At 50.7% G+C, this 17,331-nt stretch overlaps 1 protein-coding gene across 1 annotated transcript; it reads right to left on the bottom strand.

Moving 5' to 3' along the window:
- Window positions 1-74: 74 nt before the first annotated feature.
- Window positions 75-17,012, bottom strand: GPR137C (G protein-coupled receptor 137C). The gene is made up of 7 exons (XM_075029481.1): window positions 16,528-17,012; window positions 8,914-8,957; window positions 7,922-8,150; window positions 4,609-4,758; window positions 3,942-4,064; window positions 3,688-3,803; window positions 75-2,910 (listed from the first exon to the last, which is right to left on the bottom strand). The coding sequence occupies exons 1-7, from the start codon at window positions 16,903-16,905 to the stop codon at window positions 2,739-2,741; spliced, it is 1,212 nt and encodes a 403-aa protein (XP_074885582.1). The 5' UTR covers window positions 16,906-17,012; the 3' UTR covers window positions 75-2,738.
- Between the last annotated feature and the right edge of the window lie 319 nt (window positions 17,013-17,331).

Here is a 17,331-nt window from a genome sequence, read left to right as displayed (position 1 = left end):
AGCACAGAGGCTTTTGGGTTTGTTTTTTGGTGGTTGTTTTTTTTTTTTTTTTTTATTTCAACATAGTAGTGCTTGGTTACAGTTTAGTGAAGAACAAATAGGTACATTCATTGGCCACAGCTTCCTGTTGCAGCCAGCTGCTGCCTGACTGCAAAGCCAAAACACTGTTAAACCATACCAAAAAAAGAAAGTTTAATGAAAGGCAACTATGCATTAAAAAAGTCATTGTACTTCTCAGCTATAAATTACTTCAGTAAAACACAGGACCAGCCCCAGCAGGAGCGGTCAGAGTTTTGAAATTAACGGCCATCCATACAAATGAGTAAAACCAAAACACTTTGCCAGTCACTCACGAGTACATTAGCAACAAGACTCACTGCCCCGACCTGCCATCCTAATGCCAGGAAGATCGTATTGTTGTTGTGTGCTTCAGTGCAATATGAACAATGAGCCTGTAGCCCTTTAATTTTTTATTTTTTAATTATTTTTTTTTGCACTACACTCCTTTCCCTCCAAAGAAAACTTAAAGTGCTCCTAGTGCTTTGGAATTTAAGCAAGAACAGGGGCCACTAGCGTCACTTACTGTCTTTGGTGACTTATGGGAGAAGAAAGAAGGGCAACGCACCAAGTCCAGGTCCTTCATTAGCTTTGCCATAAGCCAAGCCGTGATTGAGATGGAGCAGCCTGTTTCTGCACCCCAGCCGAGGCAAGGAGACAGGTCCTTTACACCAAGCAAGGTGGAACAGCCAGGAGAGCCACAGCAGTCAGGGCAGAGCTCTCTGGTTCAAGTACTAGAGCAAGAGGGATGTGCTCAAAGTTATCATCGCAGAGCCTTCCCCAAAAAGAAGCAGGGTTTGCTCCTTTTTTTGGGCCAGCAAGAGTGAAGCAGGTTAGCAGGGAGAGGCCCACAAGCCAGCACAGGAGACCACACAGAAGGACAGGGTGTTCTCAGCGTGACAAGTGACATCTAGCTCAGTACAAGCGAGGTGGGTGATCGAGTGACCAGACCATACTAGTGAGCACGTGGCAAGTGAGGAGGGGCCGGGGCTGCCCCAGTGCTCGGGGTTTCTCTCACACACAGCTGTGGACACTGAGGCTGCCTCGGGGTCCCTCCAGCACCAGAGGCCAGCCCAGCGTCCCACACCCAGAGCCGGGCAGCACCGTACCACTCTGTGCACAGGTAAGTCCTTCACCCCAGCTGGGCCCTTCAGTGTCAGCCTTGGGTTTGAACAGCAGGAGCAGCTCTAGATGGGTTAAAAAGCAGTTCCAGTTCAGGTTGTCACTAGAGGTCAGAGCAGCTGTCACCTCTGGATCAGTTTATCCATCCAAGTCTGTGCCCAAAGCTGCTTCACTCATCCCCACATCAGGCTCAGGGACAAGCCAGGAATAACAGCAAGCCTCATCAACAAGGGCCCAACAGAGCTATAGGCCAGGTCAAACTTGGCTATTTTGGTTAAAGAGAGACAGAGAAACCTCCTCCCAGATTGACCCAGCACACTCAAACCCTGTGTACACCACCAAGCGCTGCTGACACAGCTGTGTGGCAGCGGGAGGACTCCAGGCCCACCATCCTGCCCCACGGCAGGGGAAGGGAGAACAAGGCACCCAGGGAACAGATCTCCGCAGTGTCTGCCACTTCCCTCCACAACAGCAGGCATTGCCTCCTCCCCAGTGGGGACCCCACCAGTTCACATTCACTTCAGGTTAAAACTCTTGGTTATCTGCTAAATGCAATTTAATACTGAGGGGGGAAAAAGGGGAGCCCCACCATGGGTGATGTGGAGGGGGGAGCAGGACTGCTCTCACCACCCACCAGTTAAAGCAGCTCTAGTTTTACATATGCTTGGGGCCACACGTGATCCTGCACGCACACTCTTGCTGAGCCAGCTCCAGCTCTAAGCTTTCCCTGAAGGCAGCAGCCTATAAAGTCTTGCCCCCTCACTTGACAGCAGCTACCATCCAAGCCAGCCCTCTTCCTTTGCCATAAGCTAGTGGGTTGGTTACAACGTAGTGATCTTTAAGCCAGTAGGAGCACTTGACCTCACCCTCGCAGGCCTCTGCTAGGATATGCTTTGAGCTCAGCTTTGAACCCACAGTCCTAGGTAGGACAGTTCAGCAACCAGGTGAAACAAGGACCAGCAGCCAGAGCAAGACCACGCTGGGCCCAGAGGCCTCAGCCCTGCCAGGCGTGAATATGGCACAGTATGCTTTAACATTCACCGCAGGAGGCCCTGCCCGTAACACGCTCGCTTAACAGAGCTTCACACTCCCAAGTGAGTCAGGATGCAGAGTACTTCACGGAACACGTCTTTGCAGGAAGACAGTGCCTCTCCCAGCTATGGATGTGCAATTAAAAGAGTAACTAGAACAGTCTCAGACTAAGCACAGTCTGAGCAAGATTCGTTCCTTCCAAGTGTGCAGATAAAAGTGCAAATATGCATTTGATGTTTCTTTTCTAGTGAGGAAGCTCTGGTGCATTTAGCTGCCAACATCTTGAAGACCAGACCAAGAAAAAGCTTCCAGAGAGTTCAGCTTCACTTTGCTACATGGTACCTTAAAGTCACAGTTCTCTTGCTTACTGCCTGCAGCCATAGGCTCAGTCCTGCTTACAGCTGCAGCAGGTAGTGGAATGTTTGTGTCAATGAGTTAGATGCTTCAGGGAAGAAGGAAAGAGAAAACCAGGTTACAATCCTATACATGAATGCCACTTCTGGGAAGAAAGGGACCTCGTAGCCTCTTCAGTTCTGTGGTGCAGGGTATGAGCTATGGTGATTATTCATCTCCGAGCCGCCTGCGGCAAAGAGCAAGGGGGCACTGTCTGTAGCAGTTCCGCTGAGATGGGGACCCACCGCGCAGCTGTCATTCCCCGCCAGGGACCCATAGCAGCCAGAGCACTGAGGGGTGGCCAAGCTGGGAGGAGAGACAGAAAAACCAGACATGGACTCTTAGAGAGTAATAATTTGACTGTGGCTAGCCTCCACTGCTAGGAAAGACTTCTGCTCCCAGCACTGACCAGGGTATCCAAGTCTGCAGAAGCAGGCTATGACACACAGGCACAGTATCTCCAAGGAACCTGGCTTTGAGGAAACAAGTACAAGGGAAGGAGCACCAGGCCCTACAACACTGGTCAAGAAAAGCCAGAACCTCTGAACCCCTCACTATAGCCCTGGGCAGGGACAGGGCTGTCAGGTTTCCCCTTACAGCTTTGCTAGGGATACCTGACCGTTCTCCCCCACACCAGGAGTTCCTGCAGAGCTTTGTCCCAGTTGGCTCCCAGAGACCATGTCCCTCCCAGGACTTCACCACCTCTCACTTTCCAGTGGAGAAACTCCTCTGGAGGTCATTTAAGAGCCCTCTGCCCCCACAGCTGAGGAATGATCCTAGCAAGATCAGCCCTCCTGGATGAGGCCTCCTGTCTGCAGCCACTGCTTATTTCTTCCACCTGTGAGTACCCAGTGCAATATCCACCTCTCAGAGTTGGTCACTTCTGTCTAATAAAAATAGCTCCTTGGTTTTGCTCCCTTCTGCAGCTCACAAGCTCAGTCAGAAGGCTCCTTGCCCCATCCACCTCGCCCAAGCTGCCTCTTATATCAAAACTTTTTCCTAAGAGCAGAAGCCAAGAGCTCTGTTGCTTCCACACTTGACAGCAGAATGGCAGCTGTTTCACTCACCCAGCACAATGCTTACCCTCCTTCTCTGGCCCCAAGCCGTGACAAGTCATCATCGCTGTCATAACGTCTCGGATTGTCAAAGAAGTAGGCTCTGGAGCTGTAACTGTGACTATTGACCATCCCCGCTGCAGTCTGTTAAAGAGAAAAGAGTGAAGCTAGAAGTGAGATATTTCTGACAGTCTTCCTAAAGGCCTACCCCCCCACCCCAGGCACCTCGGGGCTCCTCTCTGCACAGGGGTACTCAAGCTACAGCAGCTTGCTCAGGCCTACCAAATTCTGACTCAGTCTCTGAGCCCGGAAGAACAGCACCACAAAAGTCGTTGGCACCAGCTCCCAGAGGAAGAGGACCACTCCGAACACCACATACTCTTCACTGCTCACTTCCACATGCACCTGTGGACAGAAATTAGAGGTCTTTGTATAATCCAAGCCATCAGCAGAGCTACACAGCTTAGAACTAGGAATGCAGAGAAACTCTTACAAAGGCAGGAGTCCCTAAACCAGAATGGGGACCCTTACCTGACTTCTGCTACTGTTTCTAGTGAGCTAGTTCTCTTCAGTGTGCTACCAGGGTACTGTTAGCTCCCTCCCCACACCAATGACTCTCCCTTGCACACAGCCACGCCTGATTAAGCATTGCTTTTCTGCTCTAGTTGACTTGTTCCTCCTCTCCCCCAAAAGAAGAGCTGGCAGGCTAAAACTGAAGAGCACAACAGGGAATCCCTTCTGAGGAAGTAGCCAGATAGAGGAAGATTCAGGTTTGCTCTGGTGGAAAGAGCAAGCAGGGCTTCTGAAGGCAGAAACCCAGCTCATCTGGGGATTCAGCTTAACAGACACCCCCACATAGACCCCTTTTCCCCTACACATGCCCTCACAGGATGGTAGAGTAACTGCCTTTCACTTTATTAGCTCTGGATTGGGGGTCACAGACACTTACCTTGTCTGAAAGGTTGTCCCAGCCATAGTTAAAAGGACCAGGAACATTGTCTGGAGATATGGCCACAGCTACCAGGTTATAGCAAGCCCTTGAGGAATACAGAAGAGCAACTACAGATCCCACAAGAATAGCCTGGCAGACAGATGTTCCCTAGAAGAGGAAGAAAAAACAGTTTTAATACAGACCTTCTTAGAGCTGCAATTCTCACCCTCCCCTTAAATGCATGAGAAGCTGTGCAGGCAAGAATGACCTAGAACATTTCTATGTTGTTGCTAAAATATTCAGAGCTGGTTAAGAGCTTCCTTGTGTGATGAGTTCATTGCAGTAGCAGAGCTACACAGCCAGTGTCGCCTGCGAGAGGGAAGACCTGAGGCACAGGAGTGTCATTCTCGGGATCTTATCAGTCAACTTCAAACTGGTGGTCCACAGAGATGCTATCCCAACCACTACCTTACTGTGGTAGTCTCCAGAAGGCAAGCCAATGACCATTAAGAAAATCAACTTGCTGCTTCTACACTCTGATCAGACTCTACAGCAGAGATGTCCACCCAGCTCATTCACTCTGCAGCAGTTTGGCACCCCAAACATTGAACACAACGTTTCTCTAGGAAAGAAACCCAGATATTTGCTGTAGGCAACTCTGAGAACAGTCAGAAAGACCCAGCACTTGAACCCCAGCACTGCTGTGGGACAAACCAGGCTTTGCTGTACACAGAGCAGCATGCTAAAGAGCAGCTAGATGTTGTGGGATCTCTGCTTCCTGCTAGCTGTCCTGTGCTGGTGAAGAGCAGCTTTCTCCACAATGTATCAGATGCAGTGCTGTCAAAGGGATAGCTGCATGAGGTATCTGAAGGTCACAGTACTTACCTTTCCTGGACAGCTAGCCATGGGAAAGCAGCTACTTGGAGACCTGCAAGTGTCCCCATTTCTTTGCTAAAGACACCCACAAAGCCTTTAATAGCCACCAAGTCACTGCACAGCAGAAGCCAGTAAGTGGGCAGACAAACATCTCCGCAGCTGACTTGCCTTTGTATTTAGAGAGATGATCTGCTCAGGAAGCACACCTCATTGACCTGCTCCACATCCGAGCTACAGGTATGCCAGCTCTACTTTCCTAGCTTTACAGCGCTTGCTCAAGACTGTGTCTTGGAAGAGTCAGCACAAAAGTGCTGCTAACAAACAAGTCCTTGTGACACCACCAAAGCACAAGAACACAGCCTGCTCTAGCACTGTTAGCTGAGCCCTTGGTATTCAGGACAGCAGAAAATGAGGCAGAAAGGCTAGTGAAGCAAGTCTCCAGCTAACAAGGACCACAGTATAGGATCTGGCAGCAGTTCAACAGCACAGCCTCCTTCTGAAGCGTCAAATGGCTCTAAGGTTCCTACCTTCAGTGGAAGCAGCAGCCTCACCAGGCCCCTCCAGCCTTGCTGTGTTGTTTTGAGTCAGCAGGTTCACAGCTGGAGTTCAGGAGGCAGGACAGCCTTTTCAGGCATTTGTGTAACACTTCTGCTCATCCCCACCCTATTTTTGCAGCTCCTTCAAAACACAAAGTCAGAGCATGCCTCCAAGGCAGGGAAGGGAGACAGCATTTGAATGCAAGAGACCTTTACCAGACAGTCAGGTTGAGTATTCAACCTGAGAGCAGCCTTCTCTAGAGCACGTTGTACTAGAGCACAGCCCCACAGGCAGCCTCGGGCATGTAACTGGAGGAAGTAACTGCATTTGTAAACTACTGCTGGGTGAACTTGATAAGTTAATTAGTGTCCAGAGCCAGTCAGAGCTGGATACCTGGCCCATGCAAGTAGGGATCTGAGCAGGTTCTCAGCTTAGTCATGGCTCCTCTGTCTCACTTCAGATCACCTGGCTGCAATCTGCAGCCTCTGTGGATAGCTGTCACAAGAGCCAGCTAGGCAGCCACTCCCAGCTGCCTATGGCCCACACACCCCAGACTCTGGGCAACCACAGATGCTCTCTGCTGCTTGAGAGGCCCAGACTTCTACAGAAAAGTCTCAGCTTCAGCCTTGACAGCACAGCTCTGGCCACCCTCTCAGCTTTCACTCAGCTACCCTCTCTAGGAGGGGGGGCAATGGACCACAGCCACTTTGAGTGGTCATGCAGATGGCCTGCTAAGGAGCAAGGAGATGCCTCCAGCCAACACACAGTTGTCTGGACCCAAAATGTCTTTGTAGTAGTGCCTGCTGCAAGGCAGCTTGTCACCCTCTCCATCCTCCTCCTGAGGGGGGACAGAGCCATCCAACCAACAGCATCTGGGAGCACTACAGTCTGGGCAGCCTCTCACCTGAGCCAGGCATGGCAGTGCTTTAAGCCCAGATAGATTCATCTGACTGACAGCACACTGGAAATAAGGAAGCCAGAGCCCCACCTTCTGACACCTGGAAAGAGGCAATTCAGAGCATATGGGGTAAGGAGCTGTACTACTGCAAAAAGACAGCAGCTCAAAAGTGCTAGAGCCAGGCAGCTGGCTTCCCTGAGCCTGACTATGCTCAGGTGCTCAAGCTTTCCCTATAGATGCTTCCAGGCTCATCAAGAGACTGCTGTCTGCCCTTCTCAACAGGCCAGGTCCCCACCCTGGAATCACTGCCTTTGATAGGAGTGATATGGCTTCCCAGAGGAAGAGGAGGCAGCTCAAGTGCACACTTAATTGCAGCCTACTGCCACACTAAGATAAGACTGCTGGTGGCTTATCCACTTTCCTACCTGCTTGAGAAGTTGTGTATGTTCAGACCCTCACTTGTCCTTCAGCCTCAGGGCAGGACCTACAGCAACTTCTCCTCCCCTTCTAAGATGGTCACCTCACCCAGGATGGGCAAGCACTGCCTTTGGCTCAAGCAAGCAGGCAGGCAGCTAAAGCTGGACTGCTGGGGGGGATCCCCTTTGCAGAGAATTGTTACGCATCTGCCAGAGGTAACAATATGCTGCAGACTTTACTGTCCTTAGTGACAATATACTGCAGAAACTGCATCTGCTACTCTTAGAGAGCCCTCTCTTCCAGTCAAACCCTAAATTATACTTCTAAACCTGAAAAGCATAAACAGCACCTAAGTCTCCTGTTGTGCCAGCAAAGCTGCAGACAACATATTCCCCTAAAACATGTGGGGCACTTCATTCCCACAGCAGCAGCATGCACTTTCTGGAGGGAGGCATTCAAGACCTGTCACCTCCACACTGGAGGGAGTATCTGAGCTCAGGTGCCACCAGGCCAGCATTGCTCTGAGTAAGCACACACAGATCCAGCTGAGAATCCAGCTGATGATTGTGCAGTTCCAGCATAGCTTACAAGGCATTTACCTACCTTAGACTCGAGGTAGACATTCGCTGAAGACATCTTTCCTAGTTTGCACATGCAGCAAGCCAGTGAGATGGCACAGAGGATGAAGAGGCTGTCGTTGACTAGGGCACGGGCAAGGACCGTCCACCTCAGCTGGTTCTCCGGGACCTCACCATGGATTAACATTGCACAAGTTAAGTTCACAACTAAGAAGAGGAGGCTGGTAAATACGGAGCCCAGGTACAACAGGACCCTGGAGAGATGGTGGGGGGAAAAATGGAGTTTGAATCAGACAATTCTGGGCTCATTCTGCACCACCCTCCTGTCTCATCATGCAAGGGAACCTCCCAGCATGCCCAGTGCTCTGCTTGCTATGAAGATCAGACATTCCAGCAAGTTTCAGTGGTTGTATTGACAGCCCAAGTCTGCAGAGTATTCATTTGAGCTGCTCTCATAATGCATGAGCAGTGTAAGTAGTCATGAGTTACAAGACTCATCTTCTGACAGTCAGGTTCTTATCTTGCAGATTTTAAGTGTTGCTCTAGCTCTGCATTAACTTCAGTCAATAAGCTATGAGTCATCACAACCACTGCAACTTCTTTATTGAAAGCCACTGGAGCTCACATTTTCCATTGTGGGTTTCCCTGGAAATGGCTAGGAAGCACCTGGGCTGCACAAACAGATGTCTCACCTATTGCTCAAGCCTTATCCTGCAGATCTTTTCTGGGGTGGGACAGCTCAGAATGACCTTGAGAGTTCATCTAGTTTGCTAGCAGCACCAGTACTGGGACACTGGTGACATATGTGGAGGCATGCAGCACATGCTTTAGCTTCCTTAGTACCCTTGAAGCTCCCAGTCCTGCTCCAAGGCACAACACTGATCCTTTGTCAGAGCACAGCTAGGTATGGCATTAGCTCTGTTCAGTCTTTGGGGTCTGAAGCTCCCACTGCTAGCACCGCAGCATGAGTTCACCTTAAGCCAGCTTTGAGGGTAACATTAGAAAAGTATGACTTACTTGTACTTGTTGAATTCAGCTGCACATTTCACTTTGAATATGACCTAGGGGAAATTTGCACAGTATTACTTAACATGACCTACAGTTCTCCTTTAAACTTAGCAAAGATACATACAACAAGGGAGCCAGCATCCACTTGGACACCTTGAAGGACTCTAGATAGGATCAAGTCTTGCACTGGACCCACTTGTGAGAAAGACTGGTACTCTTTTTCGTGCAAGAGCCAAGCCCAAATGTAGGTGTCCAAGAGGCATAAACATATTTATTACCCCATACGTGACAAGGACTTTAACACCACACCTAAGGACTTCAAGAAAAGCAGCGAGTTTAGCACTCAGTAGTCACTAAGGTCATTCAAAAATACATCTACTTTGCCCAGCTGCATATTTTAGGACCTCAATCATGCTCAATTTCCCTGTTAGAGAAGGCTGCTTCAGCTGCTGCGCTTTAGCAAGACAAATAGCTGATCTAAAATAGCCCTCTGGTATTGCATTATGGACCTGCAGGCTGTAACAAGCATTTGGAGCTCAGAGCTCCTCCACCCTTAGGATTTTTGTAGGCCAAATACACCTGAAAAGTAACTCTGAGATGGTAGGAAGTCCTCCAGAGGTGGAAAGCCCAGCCTGCTAAGTTGCATGGCACACTTGACAGACAAGTGCATTAGATGACAGTTAGTCATTTACAGACTGTTTCACCCTTCAAAGCAACACTCACTCTGTCCAAGAGTGGATCTGGGTTCTGTTAATCTCCTCACCACACAAGGGATTAGGAGACTCCAGCTGAAAGTTGCACAAGAAGGACCATTGCTTCAAAGCAAAGGCTCACAGGCCTCTCATCAGACTGCCAGGGTCTGAACACATGCCTGCACCCCCAGCCATTTGGGTTGGGAAGGCTGGAGGAGAACCATCAGCTCATACTCAGGCAGCCCTACAGCACTCTTTCCAATATGGCAGACAAGCTTCCATGTGCCTTTGGGCTGGAGGTATGCTTCAGCAGGAGCCACCAGGGGCAAGACTTCTAGCCTAAGGAAGTATGGACAGTTTAGGAAGGTGAAGACACACTCCCAAGTCACAGCTCAGATGTGAGCACAGCAGTGCTGCTGCAAGGGGACAGGTAACCAGTGCTCACACATGGTCAGGACAAGCAGCGGGAAAGCAGCATGCTGGCAGAGCTACATGGAGCTCACTTGTCACACACTGATTCAGTACAGCCATAGCAGGAGCTGGGTTTTGTCCCGGGAAAAATGCAGATCCTGGTACAGAACCCACCAAGAAGGATCCCAGAGCTGAGGTCACATTCAGTCTCAAACAAAGCTCATGTCCTGACTAAAGACTTTGAAGGAACTTGGGAAGAGGTAGAGAGCCATCTAGCCAGATCCAGTAGACATGTACTTCTGGTCAGCATAAGACCACTGTGGGATCACTGCACAGGTGTGGAGGTTTAGTTTCACTGCTTCTGCAAGGAGTCCTCCCTGTCAGCTTCCAGACTGTGGCTGCAGTGAAGGATCACTCATCTCTTACAAGGCACCCTTAATCAGCTTTTTTTGTTCCGATGGGATTTCTTGGCTCCTGCCTTCCAGTCAGCACTGAGGTAATGGCACTCTGAAGCTTCAGAAACCAGGCTCCCGCCAACAGGATTTCCAGAGACATTTCAGGATTTGAGGGTTGTCTGATCCATTGCAGTAGTTTCAAGCATTTGAAAGCCCTCCTACAGCACACTGGACAGCCTCAGCAACCCTGTTCTGAGAGCCAGTTTCACTGCCTGACTCCTCTCCCCCAGTCTGAGGGAAGATGAACTCAAGCAACACTTAGTGGGAAACAAGACACAGTACTTCAGCAGAGGGAGGTATCCAGCCCCCATGGCTGAGCAGTACAGTACTACAAGCAGTCTCTGAAGCCCTCTACCCTGTTGTCCTGGCCCATACCAGCCCAGAGAGGTACAGAAGTGTGGCATAATCCACTCTGAGCCCCAAAGCTCACCTGAGCTACAGGAAATCTGGGCCTCGGAAGGACCATATGGTGATTTCGAAACAGAAAAATCCCCGAATCCTCCTTTGTCCTTAGTTTGCCTGTAGGCTATATTCAAGCACTTTGGGAGTGTCACAACAGACACAGAGGACATCCAGCTGGGAAACCTCTTGGTTCAGTACCCATTCGCACAGCACAGAAATCCACTTGAGGTATTCATACTTCTGTTCTGACTCCCAGAAGAGCCATCTGTAATCGCAGCCTCCAAACAGCAGTGCAGAGTCTGTGGCTTGTATTCCAGCTGGTCACTCTGGGTGAGAACAGCCCCTCAGCTGAGCAGGGAAATGCCACTGGCTAGCAGAAAGAAGATGTTGACTTCTGCAGCAGCCCTGTGCAAGGCAGTCTCTCAAGACCCTCCCCTACAGCCCTGAGGACTAAGGCACACAAAGCTGTCTCAGGGTTAAGAGTGCAACAGCAACCTGAGACTCACGCTTGGACTGCTGCCACAAAAAGCAGAGGGAGACCACAGCACCAGACTTACACTTTTATTAGCTCCCAGCTATTTAGTCCTATAACTTCAGGGAGAGAACAGGCATCACTCAGTTCACAGTGGTTTTAGTTATTAAGACATAACTCATCTGAAGATTGCTTTTTCTTCACAGGGGCTGGGTCAGTAGGTGACACCAGTAGTGTTCACAACACACCTTTGGGCTCTTATCCTTGACACAATCTTGCAAGGCTTTCAGCACTGGACTAGCTCTGCTGCTTTCAAAGCCCAAGGACAGCTGATGTAGAGGGTTCTGCTGTGAAGAAGCTAGTGCAGAGAACTCAGGAGTAGTCCTATTCTTCATAAAAATAGGAAAGACAGACCCCTGCCCTCAAACAGGTGCATTATGCCAAGTTGCTAGTAGCAACCCTCACAAACTGAACAGTTCCTTCAGTTCCTAGCTGAGACCAGCCCCAGAAGTCATGCAGTTGCCTGCTGAAAATAAGAAACAGGTCTCTGCTAGCCCAGAGCAGCAGGACTGAGAACATTTACTCCTAAGCAAGCCTTTTATAACAGTTAGGCAACACTCAGTTGTCTTCCCGGAGCCACAAATTCTTTGAGCACTTCACATCAGCCCCAGACCTGGGAAGAAGGAGAGGCCAAGAAGAGCTACAGACCTCAAAATCCCCGTGATGCTGGAGGCTTTTGTTTTTGTGATGAGTGGATATATTTCAGAAAAGTGAATACCTTGGTGACATCACTAAGCCCCAAAAGTGAACTTGCTAAGGGTATGTTCTCAGAGCATCATTTAAGAAACACACTCATCCTTATAAGGTGTACTGGAGGTGTCACAGCTGCTATGAGAAGATGACAAGTGACAGACACCACATCCCACAGATGGCTAAGGACCACTTTCAGTACCTGTACAAGCCAGGATCTCAGCCCTAACATTGAGCGTCAGATAGCACTTCAGCTTGGTTTTGGTACAGCCATTCACAACAGATCTCAAAGATCCAGGAGAGCCAGAAACTTGTCATTGTCTGTCTGATGGAATCAAAGTGTCTTTTGCTCCGTAAAAAAAAAAATCATGAGTTTGGGCCCTTGAGATAAGACACAACCATGTCCTGCCTTGACATGAACACGCCCTCTCTCAGTTGCAAGAGCATCCACAGACAGATTCCTTCTCTCACCACAGTCATTCAGCAGTGAGCATCGAAGCAGAGCACAGACTATTGTGGGACTACACCCCATAACAAGTGTTCAAGCCCCCACCTGCCCCTCAGAAAAATGGAACTATCTATGAGGAGGATCTCTGACCATCCCCACTAATACCAAGATCATCCTATGCCATCATGAACAGAGGGTAAAACTTGCATGTACCCTGATTCCCTAGAATAGCTGGTTGCTGGCACAGCCACCTGTTCATTTGGGAACCATGGGGCCCATGGGAATCATCAGCTTTGGGATGGAGCAGTTTTGAGTTTAAGTGACCTCTTGCCAGCTGTCCCTCTGAGGCAGAGGGCACATGCTAGGTGTCTGCTAGACAAGCAAGGTGGAAGAGTACAAGAACAGATGGAAGCTTTTGCAGTTTTCCATCTGAGAAGGCAGGAACATACCGGACAGCAAGGACAAACAGCTCCCAGGCTGGATGCTCTTTCCATGCATGTCTGCTCCAGTGCAATTAGAGCAGCAAGGGATGAAAGAGGCTGATGTCATCTAATCAGATGGAGCACTTAAAAGAAACCCAGACAGGTTAAGGGTTATGGCCACGCCAGTCTGGCGGAGCAGCCTGTCAGAGCCTCACCACTCCAGCAGAAGGCCTTACTCATTGTTGCACGCAATTGCTGACTCCCAAGTGAGACAAGGATGCCAAGTGCTCAAGAAGGTCTTTGAAAGGATCAAGATGGAGGTTGTTGTGGCTACATTTCCATGTACTGTGCTCCTGACCATGACCTGGGGGAAAGCAGGAACTGGCAGACTCTTGGGAAAGGTAGCATTACTCAAGCAGATGTCTAGCTGGCAGCAGAGGAGCTATTCCAAAACCAAGGCAGAGAAGCCCTCTGGGTTGGATATCTGAGCCATGGTTCTGCCAGTTTGAGGCAAGATTGGGAGTGGATCTGAGGAATTCTGACCTGATATACTGTGAACTCCAGATTTCCTGAAAAGGAACTCATTCTGTTACAAGCTGAGGCAGAGAAGAAGAGGTGCTCCCAAGCAAAAGGCATTACACCTTTTGATTTTCCAGGTAAAAATAAGGCAGTGACAAAAAGAAATGGTTACCACCAAATAAGCATCCCACATGCATTTTGTCAGACCTCCACGTCCCCTCAGGAATCTCAGGGGCCAGGAGGGGATAGGAAGAGGATAGCCTCTCCCCACAGAAAGGGGGAACACCAGGCAGTTTCTTGACTTGGAATTTCAGCCCCAGAACAGCCAGGAGTACAAAATAATGCTAGCTCTCCATGGGTATTTGTTGTTTCCTGGAGCTCTTCCCCCACCCAGCACCATTTCAACCTCAGCTTGTACATAGCCTGAGGAGCTCTGTAAATCAAGCAAGATTAGCTCACATAACATAGCAGAGGCCACACTTTCTTCCACTGCTTAGACAGATGCCATTTTTCCAGCATCTCCACAAAGGAGACACTGTGTACAAAGACAATTAGCCAGGCCTTCAGCACAGAAGCAGCCCATGCTTTTATCTGAGGACATACCAGACTGGGATGACACCCTCAGAGTAGCAGAAGCCCAATGCCCTTCTACAGGTTGCTACCAACTGGCCCTTAAGAACTGGGAACAGACAGGCCCTCCACAGCAGGTTCTGCATGAAGTCACACTCATAAACCTACCAGTCATCTCTAGATCTTGAGCCACTTCAGCTCAACTGCTGTGGTTCCACCATAGCTTCTCTCCTTCCTCCAGGTAGTGATAATTCTTGTTTAATTACACCCTAAGCCCCCTTAACATAACTCCTTCTGTGCTTTAAGAGAAGCACTGAACACAGCCAAGCCAGGCACATCTCAGCTACCAGCACATGGCACCCTTCTGTCTAGGGAAGGATGGGATAGTTTAATCAGCCTGTTGCCCAAGCAGAGGCAGCCAAATATCACTACTCAGCATCATTTTCTTTTGTTAAAATGGAAGCCAGAAAACCACCAAAGGATTTCGGTCCATCTAGCTGCACTCTTTCTCCAAACCTCCGGAGCTGCAGGCTTCACTGCCTACCACCACTGAGATCACCCAAAAAACACCATGACATGCTGGACACCCATTCTGCTTGCAACAGCCAAGTGTCAGACCCTCTCTGTAACTAAGCACACATACTCATTTTAATAAGTCATTTTATCCTTCCCCACTCTAGATTCTGAGCTCTTATTTCCTCAGACAGGATTTCCCTTGGCTCTAGGTCTTCAAGGAGAAAGAAATGGGGTATATTCAACCAGAGTCCACTGAAAAACAGATATAGTGGGAGGAAGGGAAGCCCGAGAACCTATTTGAATTTACTTTGCCATTCTTTAAAGGAGCCTTTTAACAAGCCTGCAAAGAGGCAAATCTGCTGTCAAGTCCAGTGACTTAGAGGAAAACAGAAATCCAGCCACTTTGTGGTACCAGAACATGGGATCCCTTCCTCAGCTTGCCTTTCAAGTGACACACAAACACCTCCTGCTTGGAGCAATTGGTAGGTCAGGCTTCCTTTAACAGACAAGATGGATTATGCACACTATGCACCATTTGTTATTTTGCTGCCACTCGATCGGCAGCATATATAACACTGACAGCTTTTTACCCCAGCGTCCAGGTGTTTGTGTCAGAGGGGGAAGAACCAAAACAGCTGAACAACCCAATTTCTCCAAGTCTCACATTATCATGTGAATGTTGATGTCCTCGGGAAAATGAAATCATAACTCCCATCGGTGACACATCGGAGCGATGGAGCGATTTCGCTGTGTGTTAGCGATTCCTTTGTGAGGCTGGTGAACAGCTGAGAGCTGCAGAGCAAAGAATCTGAACAACAACAACAAAGCTGGAAGGAAAGTACTGCCTATTTATGAAACAAGTCACCAAACTGGAAGGCAGGCAAGCAAAGGGCTGCTCATGAGAAACTGGAGCAGAAACAAAATATTCAGAGGAGAAAGGGGAGGGGAGAGCCAAGGCTTTAAAAGATAAAGACAAGTGAAAGGACTAGAGAAAGGAGGATAAAAAAAATAATCACAAAACAAGTGATGGGAAACCCAGAAAAGAAGGAATACAGCTCAACAGCAATAACAAGCAGCTACGCACTGTCCCAGTAGCGATCATTGTGCTAGGAAGGGGCCCACCTCTCCAGCCCCAGGCTGTTGTCTGGGGAGGCAGAGGGATCTCAGGGTTTTTGTCTGACAACAAGCTGCAGAACAACAAGCCCAGTTCACAGCGGAGCGGAGAGATGGAGAGAAGGAGGGAGCGCAGCAACAATAGCAGAAGAGGCTCTAGCTGGTGACGTAATGGTTGGCATCACTCCAGGCCAGAGCAGCCCCTGCTGCTGCCACTTTCTGGTCCCCTTTAGAGAAGGGGAATCAATTAAAAAAAAGATGCAAAACAGTCCCCCAGGAGACCCCCGTGGCACTGCCACCCCTCGCAGGGTTGCAAAGAGGAAAGCCCCACCCGGGAGCAGGGCACATCTCTGCACCCCCCAACCCCAGATTCAGGGCATGTGACTGTTTCCCCCCCCACACCCCATGCCACCCCACGGAGTCTGCATTCAAAGCACACCCCTGCATCCCACCACCCTGACGCTAGGATTCAGGGCACACTTTTTGCTCACCCCCCCCCCCCATCCCACCCCACCCCCAAGGCTGGATTCAGGGCATAATCCCTGTGTCTCTCCTCCTCCCCCCCCAAGCCTAGATTCAGGGCAGACCCCTGCATCTCCCCAAGCTGCCCCAAAGCCTACATTGAGGGCAGACCTCTCGGCACCCTCTCCCACCGAGACTGGTCAGGGCACACACCTCCACACCCCTCCATCCCACCACCCCAGAGCCTCAGCTTCAGGCTGTGCCCCTCCAAGTTTAGGTGTGGAGGGGGGGGTGGCTGAAGAGGAGGCTTTAACCCCGGCGTCCTGCAGGGTGGGGGTTTGGCGCGTCCCTCCCCCCCCCCCCCTCAAAGAAAAAAAAAAAAACAACTTACCTCAGCGAAATAGAGGTTGAGGAGGCAGAGGCTGGAGAAGAGCAGGCAGCCGGGCAGGCAGTAGAGGAGCCAGTGGGCGAAGGGCTGCTGGAGACGGAGGGCCTGCAGGGAGTTTTGCAGGTAGAAGGAGAAGAGGGTGGTCCTGAGGGCTGCCCAGAGCAGGCAGAGGAAGAGGCAGAGCGTGTGGTAGCTCAGCCGCCGCTCCCGGTAGTAGAGGAGCAGCCAAAGCTGCAGGTAGGCGAAGAGAAAGAGGGCGGCGTAGAGCGCCGTGTGGAGCACGGTCAGCCCCAGCTCTACCGCGTAGGGCACGGCGGCCCCCTCAGCCAGGGCCGCCCCCTCAGCGAGGGCCGCCGCCGCCGCCGCCGTCGTCGAGCTCATGGGGCAGCGGGAGGCAACGGCCCGCCAACGGTCGCCGCGCGCGCTCCCGCCCCGCCCCTCTCCTCAGCCCCGGCTGGACACCCCCATACAACAAAATGGGGGTGAGGGACGGGGGGGGGGGACGGGGGGTCTTTTCTTTTTTTTTTCCGCCCCCCTCCCCGTCTCGCCCGCCCTCCCGGCTGCGCCGCCCGCCCGCCCGCCGCCAAACAACTCTCTGCCGGGGACAATCAGCTGAGCCCGATTATTTGAGGCGCTCGCTCCTGACAGCCCCGCGCTCCCCATTGGCTCCCCGCCGGACCGCCCCCACCGCGCCCATCCGCCTCGCCGAGTGGCCGCCGCCGCCTGTCACTCACGGCCGCCCCCGCTTGCTCCCCTCTCGCTTCTTGGGTTGCCGCCGCCGCCCGCCCTTCCCTCCCCTCCGCTCTC

Source organism: Buteo buteo, chromosome 6 (assembly GCF_964188355.1).
Source record: "Buteo buteo chromosome 6, bButBut1.hap1.1, whole genome shotgun sequence".
Lineage (NCBI taxonomy): Eukaryota > Metazoa > Chordata > Aves > Accipitriformes > Accipitridae > Buteo > Buteo buteo.
The sequence above is the reverse complement of the archived record's forward strand: the minus strand, read 5'-3'. Positions and strand labels throughout refer to the sequence as shown.